A 23,152-nucleotide genomic window follows, 5' to 3' on the forward strand; every position below is an offset into this window, starting at 1 on the left:
ACGAATGTTTAGTACTACTAAGTACCTACTACTGACCTGAAGTATCTACTACAAAGCATAGCACCAGCCTGTCTGCATTACACTAATCGTGATGGAACTAGTTTTTTAATGTGCTTGTGTTTTGTGAATTCACATATTTCCGTACCAAATTATTAGAATTGTACATGGGTAAAAATAAGTGACTCGGATTCAGAAGCGACAAAATAGTTACGCGAGGATAAAAATGAACAATGGTTATTTGTTAATCTTCTTGAGAATTAATAAATTTTATTTGATAAAAGAATGACCCCAAGTAAGTACTCTGAATAGCTAAACAACTAACATTCAACTGTTTTGCCACATCTCTTTGGCTTGCTCTTTGACAATCTGAATAAACTTTTTATATTTTTACATCGTTAATAAGAAATTCAAATACACATATCTCTCCACAACTTCTATGGATAATTGCTCGGTTTTTAGTAGCTTATTGAGGAAATATATTGAAAATATATAACTATCTACCTTATATATTTTCAATATATAAGGTAGATAGTTATTGGTATTTGTTTGAAATACTGTTGGGAATTGAATATTCAGTCTGGAACTATTTATATAATCGGATTCTCTCGCAGTAGGGTGGTTCGCCAAAATAAGCGGCATATTGTTTAAGTCGCTTTTTTCTTATATCCTTTACATACTGTGTTTCAAGTCGTGTTGCCAAGTTAAGTTATACAATAGATGAATGTACGCCACTTAACATTAATTTTAAAAAAAGTATTTTTACAAGCATTTTATGTAGTAATCTTAATGTCAAAATATCAACTCCGAGGCTGTAACCCACCTTGTTTTTTGATTTGTTTTTTAGTATTACACACTGAAAAGTTACAAAAGTGTAGATTATTTTATCAATAATTAATTTAAAACCCAATTTAATTTAAAACTGTCAAATTAATAACTTTGATTTTTAAAATTAAACCATAAAAATCTACTACTAAAAACTGAAAATATATGAAAATTTAGGCCAAACTGCACTATACTATATGGCAGACACCTTGACAAGAGAGGAACGCTTCAGTCTAACCCAAATTGTGGAAGAAAGTGGACGAACATAATATCGTTAAGCGATAGAAAATTGTTCAAGGTGTCTTAAGCTAAGCGTATGTTTTTATACATTCAACACCGAAGCTTTCGTAAAAGCTTAATTTTGCTAATCTTTTAATATGTTTTCCTTCTAAGTAGCCGCTATAACGTTTTTTTTTTGACACACGATGAACAAAGCAGAATTATTTTTAATATTTGTAGAAAGTAAAATTAAAAATGTATTAAATCATCAACACCGAAGCAATCAACTCCGACGCCCAGTCGTGCCTCGGAGTTGACGAACGTGCCTCGGAAATGTTGAAAGTGTGTGAGTGGTAATTCTTAAACTAAAAAAATTCAATAATAAATGATGGTTTTTCTTGTTTTCGATTCAGATGGTTGCACACCCGCTAGACAGGCTGTTTCTACCATTTCAGGCGTCATCAGTAGCTTTTGTTAGCGTGCACACCTCTGAATCGAAAAATAGCTCCACCATCATTTTAAAGGGAATCTGAAAAATAATTCAAATTTCCCATTAGACGCGATACAGCGACATCTAAGTGTGTGCACGCTAACAAAAGATACTGATGACGCCTGAAATGGTAGAAACAGCCTGTCTAGCGGGTGTACAACCCTCTGAATCGAAAACAAGCCAAACCATAATTTATTATTTTATTTACTTTACTCGGTTTGAGTACTGAAAGTTCCTCTGCTGTCTTTTTCCGAGACGAATGAAGGCAGAATGTGATCGTTTCCCTTTCGTTTTCTATATTCGTCGTCTGCTGTCCTATTAATTGAAAAAGTCGCAGAAGTCTCAGGTTTAAATTACTATTTACCATTTTAATTTTTATTAAATTAGTGGATTCTGCATCTGAGACTCTTCAATAAAAAAATACAATTTAAATTTAGTCTGATATAGGACAAGGGTTACTGGGTAAGCTCTCAAGATGTCTCGGTCGGTTTGGTAATTATCTTCTTTTTATAGAAATTGGCTCGTATACACTGGAGTACGACGGAAAAATGAAGGCGAAAGTCCCCAAAATCGTTAAATAAAGATTTTATGAAAGAAAGTAATATTTTATGCAGGTATGCTTATTTCTGTAAGAATATACCATTTTGGGTAGTCTTGTCTAATGTTGATAAAAGAGACATCTGTCTATGTAAGCACATTATGTGAAAACATGGAGCTCATATGTGGAAGCGGATAACAAATCATTATGTTGACATGGAAAAAAGAGAGAAAAATGTATAGAAAGGAAATACCAAGATTGCGTTCAAAAGCAGATTAGATTTTTGAAGTTTAACGGAGAAGGCACGGCTACATATTGGAAAGTTTTGTCAACACGAATGACGGTCTAAATCAACTCCGACGCAATTGATATTTTACCTATTTTTTATGTTTTTAGTAGTTTATATCAAAATGGAAGTGTTTTGTATAGTTATTAGTCCTGTCGCCAGGGGGGGTACAACGGCCTCGTTAATTCAGATGGACTTACCCAAGTTTTTTTTATGTATTTTGACCCGTAGAACACGAATTTTTTGGGTAACAGTTGATCCGGATGTCGATAAGATTGTTATAGACCAAGAACTTGAGGAATCAAATAACAGCGATTTTTGGCAAAACAAGACAATATTTTGTATTTTTTGGGTCATTTTTAGCAAAAAATATTTCTACAAGTTTTTTAGTAGGATGCACAGTTTTCGAGATAAACGCGGTTGAACTTTCAAAAAATCGAAAAACTGCAATTTTTAAACCCGAATAACTTTTGATTAAAAAATAAAATAGCAATTCTGCTTAGCGCCTTTGAAAGTTCAAGTCAAATTATGTCGGTTTTGATTATTTGCATTGCTAAAAATTTATTGTGTTATTGTTAAACAAAGCTACAAACAACTAGTGCGTGAATGATGTTTCTATGATTTCTCATTTAAAATCGAACGAGTAGGTAGAATAGGTACTAGTGCAATCAAGACTATTTCTACGTTACATGCGGTAAAACGCATGTAAAAGCACGGGGAACCCTACGTGTTTATAGCTTTGTTAAACAATAAAAAAATAAATTTTTACCAATGCAAATAATCAAAACCGATATAATTTGACTTAAACTTTCAAATGCGGTAAGCAGACTTGTTATTTTATTTTTTAATCAAAAGTTATTCGGGTTCAGAAATTGCAATTTTTCGATTTTTTTAAAGTTCAACCGCGTTTATCTCGAAAACTGTGCATCCTACGAAAAAACTTGTAGAAATATTTTTTACTTAAAATGGCCCAAAAAATACAAAATATTGTTTTGTTTTGCCAAAAATCGCTGTTATTTGATTCCTCAAGTTCTTGGTCTATAACAATCTTATCGACATCCGGATCAACTGTTACCCAAAAAATTCGTGTTCTACGGGTCAAAATACATAAAAAAAACTTGAGTAAGTCCATCTGAATTAACGAGGCCGTTGTACCCCCCCTGGCGACAGGACTATATATTACATACCAATTTTTATTTAATTGTTACCATCATAAATTTCAATTAACAGAAAATTACGTCAACACGGTGGACACTTAGTCAACTCCGAACTCACAACATTTCCGATTTTCGGAAAATATTTAAAAATGATCTCTGCTGGTATCATGGGTAAGTTGAATTGTTAATTTTATAAAAAATATTTAAAAATGAACTTATTCTAAACCATGTTTAAATTAAATTTCTCTACCTCGAAATTGCCGTCTATTTTGGCGAATCGCCCAGTAAGGTTTGGGGGCACGGGGCTTATTATTGTAATAATTGATATATTTGTTATTAGAAGTATTACAGAAGAGGGTTTTTTTTATATTTGAGGCTGTATATGTAGCATGTGCTAGAGCTAAGAGTATATTCTTCGGTACTTTTGAAGTGGTTCGCCGGCTTCGCTCAGTATGCTTTCGGAGGGAGTTGTCCGGAAAGCTCCTAGTGCAATTCTAATACCAGCGTTGTAGTTTTATAAATTGTACAGATTATAATCGTATATTTATATAATTCGTAAATCATTTTTTGTTTGATTATAGCGCCATCTATCAACATCTAGAATAAATGTTAGAAATGACTATAATCACGAAAGTACGTTTTTTCTGTCACTTCCAACTTAATGCTTTAGAAAGACATTGAAAATTTGTGACGCACTGAAAAGTGCCTATGAGAAAGAGATTACATCGATGTTAATTCCCTTTGAGTTCCACCCTAATCGCTTAGATGCATACTCCATGACTCATATAAATATTATTGACGACAAAGTATATCCCTGCCGCACCCTTCTGTCAATTTTTGTTTTCTCGGTATGAAATAAAAGTGTACAGCTGTTGTTGCATTATCGTATAATTTTCGAATAATGTTCGCATACCTATGCTCCACATTCTGATAGTGTGTCAAATGCTTTGTGGAAGTTGGCATTGCAGAGGGTCATTTGTTCCTTACCTAAAGCCTGCTTGTCTTTCCAATCTCTTTGCCAGTGTTCGAGTAAAGAGCTTGTATAAGTTGTTTAGTAAGCTAATGTGCCTGTAGCTTTAAAGATCTAGTTTATCTCTTTTTTTGTATTAAGGAAGATTGTAACCATTTTTTTTTTTCATTTTTGGAACATCTTTTTGTATTTGGACTGTTTTTTACGCAGAAATAGATTAAAAAAATTTTAGATTCATGACAAATACATCGATCTTCTTTCTTAAGGCCATCGGTACATAATTCGCAAATATTTTTCGGGTATCCCTACTTTTTGTGTCTTTACACGGCAAATTACGTGCAGGCAGTAAAATTCACACTGGTATGCATATGTAAACATTACTAGAATGTCATTCTACTTGAAAATGTCATCATTAATTTAAAGAGATGGCTTTTGAATGTTCTTGGATAACTGTTATATTTATAATTGCAAATTATGAATTCAGTTAATAAATGTGATACTTTTTTCACTAACTATGTATTCAGTGATTGTAATAATTTATATATACAACAAAAACTAATACTCAATCGAGAAAAAGGGAAAAGTGTTAAAGTGATTTTTAATAACATATTGTTATTATGGAACACTTACAATTTTGAACATCTTTAACAACAAAATACTTGGATCACAGAATATATTATCCTGATGTATTCTCTGCTTGGATCTTTCACAAATAATACACAATAAATAACTTTTTATTAAGTTCACGTCTTAAATCAATTATTTATCAAATACACTATATTATTATATCAATATAATATAATCAACAACTCAAAATATTCCCGATGCCATGTCAAATATTTAAAATTGTTACTGATTGTCACTGTCTGACTGACAGTATGCTGACAATATTCTATTCGACTGAGTGCGTTGTATGACAAAGATAGATTTGGAAATATTACCACGGACATTGTGTTTATTTTTTTGAAATCCTGAAAAAACCAATAAATATTTTTGAAAAATTTAAACGCAGAATGAAAGACTATATTATTACCGAGGGCTGAAAGTCCCTTAGAATAAATAAAAAGTTTCTTTTGAATGAGATATTTGAAACTCAAAATCACACTACATTTTCTCTTAGTTTTTCACCCCTGTAACTTATTAAAATAAACATTATAGAAGTTCGCAGAGACTTTCGGCCCTCGCCAGTAACGTAATCTTTCATTCTGCGTTTAAATTTTTTAAAAATACTTATTAGTTTTCTCAGGATTCGAAAAAAGTGAATCCCCATTTGAATAGCATTGCAGCCGAAAATACGTACCCATCCTCTTAATAGAAATTTATTAAAAACTTTCAATGAGAAATAAACAGTTATAATATAAACAAATTCAAATATTTTTGCAGTGTACTTGTCGGAACATCTTTAACCTGTCTCTGCAAAGTCTGTTCCTGCTTTATCAAGCAGAATCCTCGATTTTTCCGTTTTTTTTTCTCGTTCGCAATTGAAAGGATGTACACTGTTGGGTATTACTGATTCTACACCACGTCAAACTACTAGACAAGACTTCTTTTAGTTCTATTCAATTTGTAAAACGAGAACATCAGCCGAACGTTCTGATACAATCAGGTAGTTTAGGGATTTTATATTTTTTGTAGTCTCAATGATTGATCAACAACTGTTTTGTTTCAATATAAGTGGATTTTTCGAGGAAACAAAACTTACATTAATAGTATATTGTGCAACAAGTGCAGAAAGGTACTAGTTTCTCACGAGTTTGAAAAGTTGCGGTACGAGCGCAAGCGAATGCCGCAATTCAAACGAGCGAGAAATTACATTTCTGCAGGTGTTACACACTATACTTCTACAAGCACGGTTTTTCCTAAAAATAAAAATCACAATTTCCAAACGAAGATTAATTATAATAACATTTGATAAATTTTAAACTGCATTTAATTAATACTAATCAATTTAAATTCCTTATACCTAAACAAATTGCACAGAAATGATTTAAAAAATTAAGAGCAAACAGTAGCTATCAACAGGTAGCAACAAACGTGTTCCAAGATTGCGGCTCTAATTTTTAATATTTTGTCAAGATATTTTGCACATATATTCGTAATATAATAAAGAATGGCGGTACAGAGCCCAATTTCAGAAATATGTTAATATGTGGAAATTACTCTACAACTAAATAAAATATTGAAAAAAGGAGCCTGTACCGCCATTAAGAAAGACAAAAAAATACACTTTCTTCAAATAAACTTTTTTATCCCGTGTCTAGATTTGTGTCATATTGGAACTACTAAAAATCGATTTTTTTATAACAAGAAATCGAACGTCACTGACTTGACAACATTTCGCGCCTATGTGTATAAAAATTATTGTTTTTGATAGTATAAACGTCTCTGTCAGTGTCGAATTACCGACGCACTGTTGCCTCACTTTTCAAAGTTCGCAGAACTTTCGCAATCTCGGACCGCGTTTGTTGCTACCTGTTGATCGCTACTGTGTGCTCTTAATGTACTGCCTTAATTTGTTTAAAATTAAACTATTTTAAAAAATTATTACACAATAGTGTCACATTTGACGTTACATTTATGCAGTTACGGATTTCCACCAAACCTACTGCATTCGAAGTATCTTGCTAAGTTTCCTAAAACCTTATTGGTTATTTGATAATTATAAAATGTTTATTAAGAATAAAATTGCAAAATAAAGCAGTAACATCCATAATTTAATTTTTATTATATAGTTAAATATAATAATTGTCTTATAGTTTATATATTTGTCTAACCTTTAACCACGGATGTAAACAGAATATAACGGTACTCAGAATGAGGTAGTCAACTGTGCAGAAAAGAAGTTTCCGGCACAGAAACGTCACTTTTCTGCAAATTGATGTCATATACCTTATACTGTGAGAAAATATCAAGTTTGTTAACATAAAACTGTGCAGAAAAGTGCATTTTGAATAGTGGTTGTAAAAAAATACTTATATATTGATGAATTTTTTTTATTTATTTATTTAAAAGTATTTAGCAATCTGTTGAGTGCCAACAATAAACAAAAGTACTGGCACTGTGTGTGTATATGTATGTGTTTGAGCATTATTGGCTTCGCCATGCCTTGCCATGGCGAATGCCTATTCGCCATCTTATCTTTTTGGAATTAAGGTACTGACATTGACTAGGGACAAGAAGGATTTTACCCACTGGTAATATCAAAGTAAAATTTTTATAAAGTTCTATCGAAAATAATTACATGTCTGTTATAACTACTAACTAATTAGTTCAGAAGTTTACTCTAAATGGCAAGTCCAGTGGTTTGAACCTCTTTAACCAACGCTGTTCTTGGGAATTGTCTAGGAGGTTAAGTGCAAACTGGTTTTTTTTTTCATGATCCTCCAGTTGGAGTTGGCAATGTATGCAGCGCTACGTTTTTTGATGACTTCCTGTACCATATACATTTTTATGTCTTGATGAATAATTCTGTTGTTGATTTACCAAGGTGCATTATTAATGGTTCTGAGGGTTTTTGATTGAAAGCGTTGGATAATTTCGATGTTGAAGTGACTGGCTATTCCCCATAGTTCTAACCCATATGTTCAGATTGGCGTAAGAATTGCCTTATAGAGCAGCAATTTGTTATCGAGATAGGTAGTCTTGATGAACAGCCCATTAACCAATACATATTTCTGAATTGGAGATCTAGTTGCTTTCTCTTCGTCCAGATCTGTTTCCTCCTTGTGAGACTTCTGTCCAAATGAATACCAAGATATTTTACCTCGTTGGCTGATGTTAATTGGTGATTATTTAAAGTTACAGGAGGACAGGTTCCTCTTCGTTTTAGAAATGCAATGTGAGCAGATTTTCCTTCATTGACTAAATTTTAAATTCCAAAAACCAATCTTGTATTCTGTCTAGATACGCTTGAAGGAGATGCAAGGCATAAATAGGGTCACTATGTGGAGCTAGAGTTGCAGTGTCGTCGGCAAATGTTCCTAGCGTCATTTCTTCTGATGAACGTTCTGATACAATCAGGTAGTTTAGGGATATTGAATTTGTATACATTTTTATTCTCAATGATTGATCCAATTTTTAATTATTTTTGGTTTGTGATATAACTTAATTTTTAGTATTCATTGACAAATTAAACCCTTAATTTGTAATCTCAGATTAATCTTAACACACCATAAACCTACGTATAATATTTTACAAAATACATATATAATTCAATTACGAGGTTATTTAGCTTCCGGTAGATTTGGAACAGTTGATAAATTCTGTTGCAATAATTTCGTAGTTCGAATTATATTTGTGTAAGTATGTACCTAGGTACTTTGGTCTAGGTAACTAGACCTAGAATTAGAACCGAACAATCATCCATAGAAGCTGTGAAGAGATATCTGTATTTGATTTTCTTAATACCGATTTAAAAATATCGAAAATTTGTTCAGATTGTTACATTGCTGAAAAATGGAGCAAGCCAAACAGATGTGGCAAAACAGTTGAATGTTAGCCGTTTAGCTATTCAGAGTACTTACCAATGATTTCTTGAAACTCGACCTCATCAACAACGACCCGATATTGGTGCCAAAATTAAGCTAACAGTCAGAGAAGATCGCGTTCTCACTATCACTGCATTGCGAAACCAGATGCAATCTGCTAGAATGCTCCAAAGGCACATCCGGCAAGCTCAAGGACCAGTAATCGGCATTTCTACTCTTCTACGAAGCTTAAGAGAATGTGGTTTCACAACTTGAAACCCAACAAGGGACCCATTACTTACTAATGCTTACAAAAGACGCAGACTTGCATTTGGCCGTGAACTCAACAATTGGACAATAGACGATTCGAAAAAGTATTGTTTGCCGATGAGTGTAGAATGTCATTTTATGGTAAATATAGTCAAAAAAAGGTCTACAGAAGGGCTGGAGAATGTTACGCTGCCTGTTCTCACTAACACCGGGTTGCTTTTGGTGGTGGCTAAGTAATGTTTTGTTCAGCGATTTTTTTGAGGAATACACGGATCTCGTCTTGATTGAGAGAGGCGCATTAACATCACATATTATACATAAGGGAGATCCTACAATATCATGTGAGGCCACATGCTGACTTGCAATTGGCAATGGTGTTCTGCTAATGACAAATTTCAAGACCATACACAGCAAGGTTTATAATACAGTATCTTGAAGATAATGGTATTCCAAAAAAGGATTAACCTGCTCAAAGTCCAGACCTTAATTCTATTGAGCATATATGGAGCCTTGTAGCATAAGAGTAACTGAATACACAACAAATTTAATTTGATAGTTATATAAGAAAAAAAATTGATAAATAAATGTCTCACATTTTATAAGTAGCCCGTTTTCTCTGACGCGCAGTGTATTTAAATTTCTCTGTTTGCCCCAATTAAAATTTTTATCTGTAACTCAATATTATAATTCAATACAACACTGGAATATTAATCATCGAATTCAATAGTTTATAATCATGCATTTGAAGCATATAAGCGTAAATCTGTATGGATGATTTTACATCGAAACCCTGATTACACGTCAAATTACTGTCATAACTGCCGCAAAACTTTTACTAATTTATTAAGGATTTAGTGATGCATATTATTATACACATAGTTTCAAAAGTTCTGCATGAGCCCTCGTATTCACAATTTTTACTCTTTTATACATCCGCATCCCTATTATATATAAGCCTGGATCCTGGGTGCCAAAAAAAGTTTATTGATAGCAAGCTGAAAATTTGTTAATAGCTTAACGGTGTCTAGTCAGACAAACTTTAATGTATGAGACACTGGAACAGGGGAAGTTTTAATTGTTGAACAGGTTACAGGTTTGGAACGTCGGACTACGAAAACGTCCCATGTATTTTGTCGGACAGAATTTCCAATTAATTTGTTACCGTTTTATTAAACTCTTATGCAAAAATAAGACTGCTATTTACCACCAATATAATTCCTCACATTTGACATGTTCTACGCGTCAGACTTACTAAAATGCCCAAAATATTTGTCGGACAAACATTTTTTCCGGTATTATATAACGTTTGCTATTAAATAAACTTAAAAGCACCCTTCTAGTTTTAACAATCATAAACTTCATCAGGAAGACACATTCCACAATGAAGATTACGTTCCACAATTAAAACTTCCCCTGTTCCAGTGTTCCCATACATCAAAATTCATCCGACTAGACACCGCACCGTAAAAGCTGTTATAGTTATTAAGGTACCAAGGGTATTATAAGGATAATAACGCTTGAGGTCAATGGTGTATATACCGAGGGCCTTTGGCCGGAGGGATATACGTTGACCGAAAGCGTTATTATCTATAATATCCGTGGTGCCTTCAACGTTTAATGTCCGACTAAATTATTCTTTATATCCAAAAAATTTGAATAAATTTTGAAGTAATTAGTTTTCAAATAAGTACATTTATTGTAGTAACCATGTAATAAACTTGTAATTGTAGTAACCATAGTTTTACTTAGGTTGTTATTTGTCAACTTGACAGTATTTAACTAGTTATTCAAATTTAATACCCTAGGGCGTTATTTTTCAAAAAAAAAGCCCTAGGGCATTACATCATACTTACCTGACTTCGAAATTATGTCATTATTTGTCAAATAAAATACCAGTCGGACATTAACAAATTTCAAGCTTGCTATTAATAAACTTTTTTTTGATAAGCACGATCCAGGGCTAATATTTTAATGGGCCTTTTTAAATCAAATACACCTTTTTTATTTTTAGTGTTATTTAAATACCCATTTAATTGACCTATTTTTGCCAAGGTGTAATAATTTGAGAGTTAGATCAGACAAATTATCCTTTAGTTAAAGAAGGCATTCACAGCGATTCGTGGAGGAAAGAATGATGTCTCACGGATATAGAATAGGCTTTTGGATACAAATTCGATACAAAATAGAGCCCGCTCTGGTAGACCCCGAGTTACCAATGAGCAACAGAACAGTTATATCAGAATTTTCATTCGTAGAAATTCGTCTATATCTGTACCAGCCCTCCAAGGAGACTATAGACATGCTATAGGAGTCAGATTATCGTTGGCTGCAATAAGGAGAAATAATTTAGATTCAGGTTTGAGGAGTCATATGCCAATAAGAGTTCCTCAGCTACAACCTAGACATGTTTTGCACCGTCTACAGTGGACTCAAGAATATACGCAGCTCTCTAAATAATTTTTGAATTTTGTGCTTTTTTCAGAAGAGACTATAAACCTGATTAAATAGTCGTAGCTGGCGAATTCGCTGAACAAACAAGCTAAACAACAAGCACATGGTCTTCTCATGTAGGTCTGAATCCCGCGTATGAAAAAAAAGTTGATTAATAGCAAGCTAAAAATTTGTTAATAGCTTAAGGGTGTCTAGTCGGATAAACTTTGATATATGGGAACACTGGAACAGGAGCAGTTTTAATTGTGGAACAGGTTAAAAATTTGGAACTTTCAGACCACGAAAACGGCGCATTTATTTTGTCCGACAGAATAAACTTAAACTCTCCAAACAGAGATTAAACTCTCATGCAAAAATCAGACTGCTATTTATCACCTGTCATAATTCCTGTCATTTGACATATTCTACATGTTCCACTCATTAAAACGCCCATTTGGTGATAAATAGCAGTCTGATTTTTGCATGAGAGTTTAATCTCTGTTCGGAGAGTTTAAGTCTGTTCTGTCGAACAAAATACATGTGCCGTTTTCGTGGTGTGACCGTTCCAAATTTTTAACCTGTTCCACAATTAAAACTGCCCCTTTTCCAGTGTTCCCATATATCAAAGTTTGTCCGACTAGACACCCTTAAGCTATTAACAAATTTTCAGCTTGCTATTAATCAACTTTTTTTTCGTACGCGGGATCCAGACCTATTAATAAACTTTTTTTTGGTACGCGGAATCCAGGGCTAATATTTTAATAGGCCTTTTTAAATCACATACCTTTTTATTTTTAGTTTTATTTAAATACCCAGTTAGTTGACCTATTTTTGCCAAGGTGTAATAATTTGAGCGTTAGATCAGACAAATTATCCTTTATTTGAAGAAGGTCATTCACAGCGGTTAGTGGAGGAAAGAATGGATGTCTCACGGATATGGAATAGGCTTTTGGATACAAATTCGATACAAAATAGAGCTCGCTCTGGTAGACCCCGAGTTACCAATGAGCAACAGAATAGATATATCAGAATTTTCATTCGGAGAAATTCGTCTATATCTGTACCAGCCCTCCAAGGAGACTTTAGACATGCTATAGGAGTCAGAGCACCGTTGGCTACAGAAAGAAGAAAGAATTTAGATTCAGGTTTGAGGAGTCATAGGCCAATAAGAGTTCCTCAGCTACAACCTAGACATGTTTTGCACCGTCTCTATTGGACTCAAGAATATACACAGCTCCCTAAATAATTTTTGAATTTTGTGCTTTTTTCAGAAGAGACTATAAATCTGATTAAATGATCATAGCTGGCGAATTCGCTGAAAAAACAAGCTGAACCACAAGCACATGCTCTTCTCATACTGCCTTTCGCTAGTGGCAGTGTTTTTTTGGGCGGGTATTATGGCAGGTGAACGCACAGAATTTTTGATTATTGACAGGACCCTAACAAGACAAAGGCACATCATACGGGTTTTAGAAGCTGGTGTGGTATTCTGGCGAGGAGCAGTGGGTGACAATTTTGTACTTATGGATGATAACGCCCGCCCACATGGGACACAAGCGGTTAATGATTATCTTGAGACAGCAGATATTCGCTGATTGGAATGACCGGCGATGTCTCCAGAGATGAATCCCATTAAACATACATGGGATGTGCTATCCAGAGCTGTTCGTGCCCAAAGGAGTCCTACTAGAACCCATCATGAAATTACAGTTGCCTGCAAAAGAGAATAGGAGAATCACAGGAATCACTCGATATTAAAATTATGAAATATATTTCAATAAGAAATAAATTATTTAGTTTTTAACTTTTGTTTTATAAAAAACACATTACCAAAAATTATTTAAAAAAAACACTTTAGTAAAACAACCAATTTAAAAATTTACAAGACCACAATCAGGCCAGTTATCACCTCTGGTGCAGAGACGATGTGCTTCTGCTTAACACAAAAAAAAATGAAATGAAGTTAAAAATCTTAGAGAGAAAGATAATTAATTCGACGAATAATGGGGCCGGCGAGGATAGGTGTAGGCGAAAATGACACGGTGACCTCTATTTGGCGCCTAGACGGCCTATGTAGTGATGTATTATTATTTTATAAAATGAACTTCCATAAAGTAACGGGCGAATGTCGAATCCATCAATTATATAGTGATGTATTATTTTGTTATAGACATGGATAACAACGGTGAGAAAAATGCGAATAAGTTCTGACCATTAATTTCTCGTTTTGTTTCAGGTTGCATGGGTTAGAGTAGATACTCAAACAATTCTTTCTATACATCACAACGTTATCACACAGAACCCTCGCATATCTCTATCGTACAACGACCACAAGTCATGGTATCTACATATCAAAAATGTACAAGAAGTAGATAGAGGATGGTACATGTGTCAAGTAAACACTGACCCGATGAGGTCCAGACAAGGATACCTTCAGGTAGTCGGTAAGTTAAACATACTTCTTTTTCTTCTTCTAGTGCTGATTTCACTAATGAAGGTTGGCTATAACCATTGCAAATTCGTTTGTATCTTCTGCTTTTCTGAAAAGCATCTGTGTGTTTAACCCGGTCCAGTCGCAAATGTTTTTCAGGCAGGATATTTATGGTCTACCAGTACCCTTTTTTTTCCTTCAACCCTTCTTAATAAGCTGTAGTAATTCGTACTTATCATTTGTGTCCCAAATATGTTGTTTTTCTCTTTTTAATGGTAGCCAAAAGTTCTCCGTCTCTTTCCATTCTCTGCAACACCATTTCGTTCATAATGTGATCGGTTCAGGGAATTTTTAAAATTCTCCTAAAAAGAAACATCTCAAAATCTTCCAGCTTTCTCATTAAGTCAACATTAATAGTCCAAGCTTCGCCACCATAAAGAAGAATGGAGTGGATATATTGAGTGGATATATAACTTTTTACCATCCGATCTTGAATTTGCAGATTGAATCTTTGGTTACTTAGAAATTTTCTCATCTTCATAAAGATGAGAAAAGAAAATTATTATACACACACCGGCAAAATTAGCCGAACACCTTAAAAATGGGACATGTTTGATGTCTCGAGTTTCCTAAACCACTGATCCGATTTGAGTGATCCTTTTAGTATGTTATAGCCTTATTATTTAAGAATATCGTTGTAGTAATATTGTTGCTAGACAGGTAAATATCATTTTATACCGGGTGTACAAATTATGCTGTGTTTTTTTCGTAAAGTTTGGAACACCCTGTGGAATATTCTAGCACATGTAAAATATATTAAAATTAACACTCGTTTGTAGATTTAGGCTTTCTTAACATTTTTCTTTTTTATTCATTTACTTATGTGAGATAATAAAAAAGTTATGTGCGTTAACAACTATCCATGTTTTTCATCAATAAATCCTCATAGTAGGGGAGGAAAGTATACTAAATTTGCAGTTACTCGAGCTTTATGGGAACCTATTGGATTGTGAAGAATATGTGCTAAAATCAGAAAAGGGTTAAGTTAAATTTTCCATAAAGTGGGGGACTTTTCATTTTTTAATTTAATTTTCTATTTGAAACAATCATTTTTCTCCGAATGTAGCGCTATCTATCCATAATTAGAAAAAATGCGTCGAATAAAAGTTGCTTATTTTTACGTAAAGAATCCAAATCTGCAATAAAAATTGGGGGCTCTTATTTGGGATTTTAAAATTAAATCCCCCACCCCACCTCCGTGAAGGTTCGTGACACCCCACGGAGAGGGGAGGGGGGTAAATTAAAAATTTTAAATACTAACCCTGCGATATTTCGCGAAATGAACATCAGATCGTAAAACTGCAAAATATATCTATTCAATATTTTTCAAAAATCTACCGAATGGCACCAAACACGACCCCGAAGGAGGTGGGCTGGGGGGTTACTTTAAAATCTTAAATAGGAGACATCTTTACAAACTGCAAATTTAGCATACTTTCCTCTCCTACTATGAGGATTTATTGATAAAAAACATGGTTAGTTGTTAAAATACTTAACTTTTTTATTTTCCAACATAAGCAAATGAATCAAAAAAGAAGATGTTTAGAAAGCCTAAGTCTACAATCGAGTTTTAATTTTAAAATATTATATATACTAGAATATTCCACAGGGTGTTCCGAACTTTAAGAAAAAAAACCTAGTATGATTGTAACACCCGGTATAAAATGACATGTACCTGTCTAGCAACAATATTATTACACCGATATTCTTAACTAATAAGGCTATAACTTACTAAAAGAATCACTCAAATCGGACAACAGGTTTAGGATATTCCAGACATCAAACATGTCCCATTTTTAAGGTGTTCGGCTAATTTTGCCGGTGTGTGTATTTTACTCAAATTTTTGAAAACTAAGGATGCAGAATTCTGTTAAGATTTTATCTAGACAATAGTGTAGGTGATGAGTAGATAGGGAGGATTTTATGCTAAATGCATATTGCATGCATATTTCGCATAATTGAGAACTTTACTAAATTTTGCATATTTTTAAAAAAACATGCATATTTTGAGCCTATTTAAAAATATTTAAGTCCAAAAAAAACTTTTTAATTTTTTAATTCGACACAAAATATTTCCCCGCACAGGCTGTCGTATCTATTAATTCGAGAACTACCTGAAGAGAGACGGCTCATTCACTGACTTTTCATTTACTCTTATAAAATACCCGATCTTTACACAAAGTACCTATAGTGCTTATATTACGCCATTATAAAATGATTGTAGGATGTTAAAATGATGAAGGATGGTTTACCGGGAAATCCGAATTTTATTTACTTTTATTATATTTAGTAGGTAACATCTATAATTCTGGTGATTCTTTTAAATATTAATACATATTAGGGGCAAAAGTCCTTTACGGGTCCATTTGTACAGGAACAAATTACCTAATGTACCTTTACCTCCCGAACCAGTTCTGACTAGGTGGAGAACTTGGTTGGAAGCTGCAATTTTTTATGCTGAACATTTTGTCGCAATTAAGGAATTGCTTCTAGAATTTAACGCCGAAGACAGTGCTGCTATTATAAAGGCACAACATATTGTTAAAACAACTTCATTGGCAAATCAGCTAACTTTTATCAAGACGCATTATAGTTTTATAGTAAAAACCATAACCATAAATAGTTAAGAAACGCGAAAAATGTCTTTAACAGAGTCCGTCGAAATAGTTATAAATAATTTTAAAGCAAAAATTTCGAAAGTTTCCGGTGAAATCAGTAATTCAGTTAAAAAGAAATTAGAATTGGTTCTAGAAAAAAATAATAGCTTTAAAACTTTGCAGGACATATGCGAAATTTTTAATGGAAATTTTGAAATTGATTTTGGTGCAGAATGCAAATTGGTTTTGGCTTTAACAAGTTATCCTAAATACGCCCCAATTACTTCTGTTTATGTTGAGAGGAGTTTTTCAAGTTATAAAAATATTTTATCTGATCAAAGAAAATGTTTTCTCGTAAAAAAATTGGAAAACAGATTGTAGTGAATTATAATCGAAGATATATCTAGTGATATTGTTGTTTTATTTTAAGTAGGTAACTATTGGTATCAGTTTTTGTAAAAAAAAGGTTAATAAATTGCATATATAAAAAATAATATTCTTATTTGAAAGATATTAAATAAGATTGCCGCCCCCCCCCCGTAAGGGAACCCCCTAGAATGGAATAGAACAGAAATTTTTTGGTTTCTCGATATGCGCATTTTTTTAATTTTTGTGCATATCTTACCCATATTTCGTAATTTTTTACTGCATATATATGCGCATATTTCCTCAAAATTGATCGCATATAAATGCGCTCCCTAGTGATGAATATATTATATTGTAGATTCTCCCATTCTCCGCTATTTACCGGCTTATGTCTTTATAAATTTGTAAAAAGCTGTCAGTCAACAGACAGTTACAACTGATTCTGCACTCCGGCCTATAGAGAATTTTCTCTGTCTCTATATAGATGTCCCTAGCGCGTCCATACGCATGTAATATTTTATTATTTTGCCTAGTGGGACAGCCAGAATTAGTTCGTTTTAGGATCCACCACAGGCTCTAAAGATACTGAAAAGTAGAAACCAAGGTCAGCTGATAGGGGTAGCCCCCAAATCGAATTAAATTCAAAACTGTCTTTCCTTATGAAAAAAAAATATACAAAACTTACTTCATAAATTTTTTCAATGTATATTGTATTTCTGTAGTTGAAACGTATTAGTAATGACCCCTTCGCAAGGTTCAAAATGAATATGAAATGAATTAAACAAAACACCTACCAAAAACATCAACTAAGGCTTAGATTTCGTGTAAAAAATAATGTAAAAAACCTGTAAAATCCTCAATTTTCTCTCTAACCCTCCCCAACACGAAGCAACGCAATAATTACCCGAACCTTTGAATTATTTACCCGGAATTTCCCAGAACGTTTGGATTGTATTCAAGCGATACAATGAGTTGTCTGTCAGGAGGCAAAATTATTTCGCTTAAACATTTATGAATGGGAACAGGAAAGTTCAGATAATAAGAGAGAAGTTAATAATTGAATTTAGAAAAATCATCAAAAGCTGCTCGGAAACTTCATTACGATACATTAACGTTTTCAACACCTAAAATATTGTGGAAAATTCGCTAACGAATCACTGATTTATAAATTTAAAGGAATAATTAAATTAAATAATATAAGGACTGTCTGAGCTTTCGTAGAATGCTTTTGAAAATACAAAGCTGATAAACAATGCTGATGGTTGGAGATGTCACACAGAACAAAGTAGTGGAACTCGTGCATTCTCGGGGGTAATATCAATGAGTGCTTCTTCTTCTTCTTCTTTAGCCCATTTCTATCCAACTTTGGACATAGGCCGTACCCAAATCTTTCCATATCTGTCTGTCCTTGGCTGCGCTTTTGCAGTGAGTTCCTGCAGCTTTTACAATACCTTCCTTTCATCACATCTATGGTCTTCCTCTGCCTATTCTTCCTGTCCACGGTCTCCAGTCTTGTATTTCAGCATTCCAACTTTTATCTTCCTTTTTCGCATTGTGACCCGCAAATCTCCACTTTAACTCTGTTATATGTTCAATTACATTGTTTACTTTGGTTTTCTCTCTTATTCATTTGTTTGATTTTCTGTCTTCTTCTTCTTGCAGTACCGTCTCCTATCGGAGGTTGGCTACCATCACAGCAATCTTAGCTTTGTTGGCTGCAGCTCTGAACAACTGTATTGAACTGCACCCATACCACTTCCTTAAATTTCGCAACCAGGAAATCCTCCTACGTCCCACATTTCTCTTTCCCGAGATTTTTCCTTGGATTATGAGTCTTAGCAGAGAGTACTTTTCTCCTCTCATTATGTGGCCTAGATATTCCAGTTTTTTCATTTGTATGGTTTTTATGACTTCGAATTCGTTTTCCTTCTTCAGCAAAACACCTTGATTTGTTACTCTTTCTGTCCATGGTATTTTCCACATTCTCCTCTAACACCACATCTCGAATGCCTCAATGTTTTTGATGTTTATCTTTTTCAGTGTCCAAGCTTCCATGCCGTACAGCAGAACGGAGAAAACATAGCACCTTAACATTATTGTACTTAAGTTTATATTTATGTCCCGGCTGCATAAGAACTTTTTCATTTTGACAAACGATTGTCTCGCTATCTCTATTCGCCTCTTGATTTTTCTTGTCTGGTCATTAGTATCAGTGAAGCAAACCCCTAAATATTTGTAGGACGTAACTCTTTCAACTGGCTGATTATTTATGATTAAATTTACATTGGTCTATAGCTTCTTCGTTACAATCATGGATTTAGTCTTTTTGATGTTCAGTTTTAGACAATACTTATTTTGATATGAGCATATGATTTTCTGTATTGCAGTTTTATTCCCAACATGGATTTTTCCATTTTTCTCTGAGTTATTTCTATTTTGTTTATGTTGGCCTTTGTTAATATCCATGTTTCTGAGCCATACGTCAGAACAGGAAGGATGCACTGATCAAATACACGAGTTTTTAGGTACTGTTGTATCTTTGTGTTTTTTAGTATCCATCTTAACTTTCCAAACGCTGCCCATGCCAATCTGATTCTTCTTTGTACTGCAATTGTTTGGTTCTCTGTATTAGCTTTGATTATATTTGACTCAGGTATATAATATATTCGTCAACAAACAACAATATTTACGTTATTTATATTTATTCTGGCGATGGCTGAAAGACTTCGGTCGACGGCCTTTTGGTACATTGTATCAATAAAGTATGTCTCTCTCTCTATATATATATATATTTATTCTGATATTTGTATTTGTCATGATTTTTGTATGATGAGTAAAGCTCGGATTATAGGCAAAATGCCTTTTTTTGCCTATTTTGGCTATTATAATTGTTTTTTGCACTTTTTGCCTTTTTTCGTAAATTCCGCTTATTTGTGCCTTTTTTAAAATTTCATGGTACTACCCATGATATTATTCTATTACTAAACCATTCTATTATAAAATTTTGGGTCAATAATAAAATATCAATGGTTTGTTTATACAGATTTCTAGGAAAATGTACCTGATCGAGACTTGAGGGTTAACTATTTGGAAATCCCTAAGCTTTATTAGTTTATTATCAGTTGTACAGTCGGTTACTGTATCAGAGTTTAGTCACAAATTGCTATATCCTAGTTTAGTTTAGTTGCGTATACCGAAAAGCAAAGAACACGTTTTAAAACGTTTCAGACATTTGTGTGAAAAGATGACATCTAAATTAAGGCTATGGATCGCACCTTATTCGGAAATTTCTCTAGAAAGAGATGGAGCATTTTGTAAACCATGCGGCAAATCGGTAAGTTTTATTTTTTCTCTTTTTTTCTCGTCCCACAACATAACTAAATTCTAAAGCGGTTTTAGAATTCTAATTATTTTTTTTTTAATTCTCAGATTTCAAGTAGAAAAAAAGTACTTTATTGGCCAGCATTGTGGAACCCCACTTCATAAACGTAATTTGGAAAAATTAAATTCCTCTAAGTTAGCCCAAATATCTCTGTGGGATAGTTTAAGCACTTCAAAAAAAAAGGAGGAAGACGCATTTAAATTTGATTTATGCCAGATGATGATTGCATCCAATATTCCTCTATATAAAGTTAATAACCCTAGTTTTAAATGCTTTTTCGAAAAATATCTTAATAAATCCTTACCGGACAAGAGTACATTGAGAAAACATACTGTGGAAAAATGTTATGTGGAATGTATTTCAAAAATTAAGCGGGAGTTAGAGGGCAATTTTTTGTATATTATCGTGGATGAAACGACAGATGTGTGCGGCAGGTACATAGCTAATTTAATGATTGGAATTTTGAACGAAAACTTTGCTAGAAAACCTTATTTAGTTGCCGTTAAAGAATTGTAAAAAACAAATAATTTAACAATAAGTCGATTTATACAAGATAGTTTAACAAACCTCTTTTTCCCCAACCCTATACCAGTGAATAAAATAGTTTTAATGCTTTCAGATGCTGCGGCATATATGTTAAAAGCTGCTGTTAATTTAAAGATTTTTTATCCTAATTTAATTCATTGCACTTGTGTAGCCCACGGGGTAAATAGAATTGCTGAAGAAATAAGAAATCTGTTTCCGCTGGTAAATAATTTTATAAATTTTATGAAAAAAGTTTTTGTAAAGGCTCCGTTGAGGGTGCAAATATATAAAGAAAGACTTCCCGGTGTCCCTTTGCCACCTAAACCAGTAATTACAAGGTGGGGAACCTGGCTCGAAGCAGTTTTTTTTTACTTTGAACACACTGCAATGAAATAGAATTAGTTATGTCAGAATTTGATGATGATATTTCCGAAGCCATTCGAGAAGCAAAAAAAATATTAAAAAATGCCAAATTGAAACAGGAACTCGCTTATATCAATGACAATTATAAATTAATAGTTACCACAATTACCTTATTAGAAAAGCAAGAGATACATTTATGTGAGTCAGTAAAATTAATAGATAATTTAAAGACGAAAATTAAATCGGCACCTGGAAGTAACGGTCAATTAATTTTTAAAAAAATGAAATATGTTTTCGACAAGAATGAAGGTTTTTCGTTTTTATCTAATGTTGCTGAAGTTTTGAATGGGACATTTTCCGAGGAATTACAAATTATGCCAGATTTATTATCCGCTCTGAAATATGCTCCAATTACATCTGTCGATGTCGAACGTTCGTTTTCAATGTACAAATTAATTTTAAGTGATCGAAGACATAGTTTTAAGACCGAAAATATTGAAAAACATTTAGTTGTTTCTATTAATGATAAAATTTTAAGTGGTTACAATGTTTAATTATTAATTAACAGTTATATAGTTACTAGTTTATTTATACTAATGTGTAAATATACCTGCCTTAAGGCTATGGGAACATCATTCGCAAATATTTTACGTGTATCCCTACTTTTTCTGTCTTTACGCGGCAAATTACGTGTAGTAAAATTCACACTGGTATGGATATGTAAACATTACTAGAATGTCATTCTACTTGAAAATGTCATCATTAATTTAAAGAGATGGCTTTTGAATGTTCTTGGATAACTGTTATAATGCAAATTATTAATTCAGTTAAAGAGATGGCTTTTGAATGTTCTTGGATAACTGTTATAATTGCAAATTATTAATTCAGTTAATAAATGTGATAATCTTTTCACTAACTATGTATTCAGTGATTGTAATAATTTATTTGTACAACAAAAACTAATACTTAATCGAGAAAAGAGGAAAAGGGTTAAAGTGATTTTTTCATAATATATTTTTATGGAACGCTTACAATTTTGAACATCTTTAACAACAAAATACTTGGATCACAGAATATATTATCCTGATGTATTCTCTGCTTGGATCTTCCACAAATAATACACAATAAATAACTTTTAATTAAGTTCACGTCTTAAATCAATTATTTATCAAATACACTATATATCAATAATATTTAATCAATACCTCAAAATATTCCCAATGCAATGTCAAATATTTAAAATTGTCACTGACTGTCAGTGTCTGACTGACAATATATGCTGACAATATTATATTCGGCTGAGTGCGTTGTAAGACAAAGATAGATTTGGAAAATATTACCACGGCATTGTGTTCATTTTTTTCGAATCCTGAAAAAACCAATAAATATTTTTGAAAAATTTAAACGCAAAATGAAAGATTAAATTATTACCGAGGGCCAAAAGTCCCTTAGAATAAATAAAAAGTTTATTTTGAATGAGATGTTTGAAATTAAAAATCACACTAAATTTTCTCTTAGTTTTTCACCCCTGTAACTTATTTAAATAAACATTATAGAAGTTCTCAGGGACTTTCGGCCCTCGCTAATAACGTAATCTTTCATTCTGCGTTTAAATTTTTCAAAAATACTTATTAGTCTTCTCAGGATTTGAATAGCATTGCAGCCGAAAATACGTACCGATCCTCTTAAGTTAATATTACGTTAATTCACTTTGTACAATAAATAATAAGTTATATTCCTTTATTGCCTATATTTTGCCTAAATGTTAATATTCCTGCCT

At 33.0% G+C, this 23,152-nt stretch overlaps 1 protein-coding gene across 2 annotated transcripts in view; it reads left to right on the top strand.

Moving 5' to 3' along the window:
* LOC114326742 (neurotrimin-like) overlaps positions 1-23,152 on the top strand; it is an 880,435-nt gene that overhangs the window by 672,690 nt on the left and 184,593 nt on the right. For both annotated transcript variants that reach the window (XM_050643137.1, XM_050643138.1), the window contains exon 4: positions 13,885-14,092. In XM_050643137.1, coding sequence (XP_050499094.1) covers positions 13,885-14,092 — 208 coding nt within the window. The remainder of the gene's footprint in view (positions 1-13,884; positions 14,093-23,152) is intronic.

This window comes from Diabrotica virgifera, chromosome 2 (genome assembly GCF_917563875.1).
Source record: "Diabrotica virgifera virgifera chromosome 2, PGI_DIABVI_V3a".
Lineage (NCBI taxonomy): Eukaryota > Metazoa > Arthropoda > Insecta > Coleoptera > Chrysomelidae > Diabrotica > Diabrotica virgifera.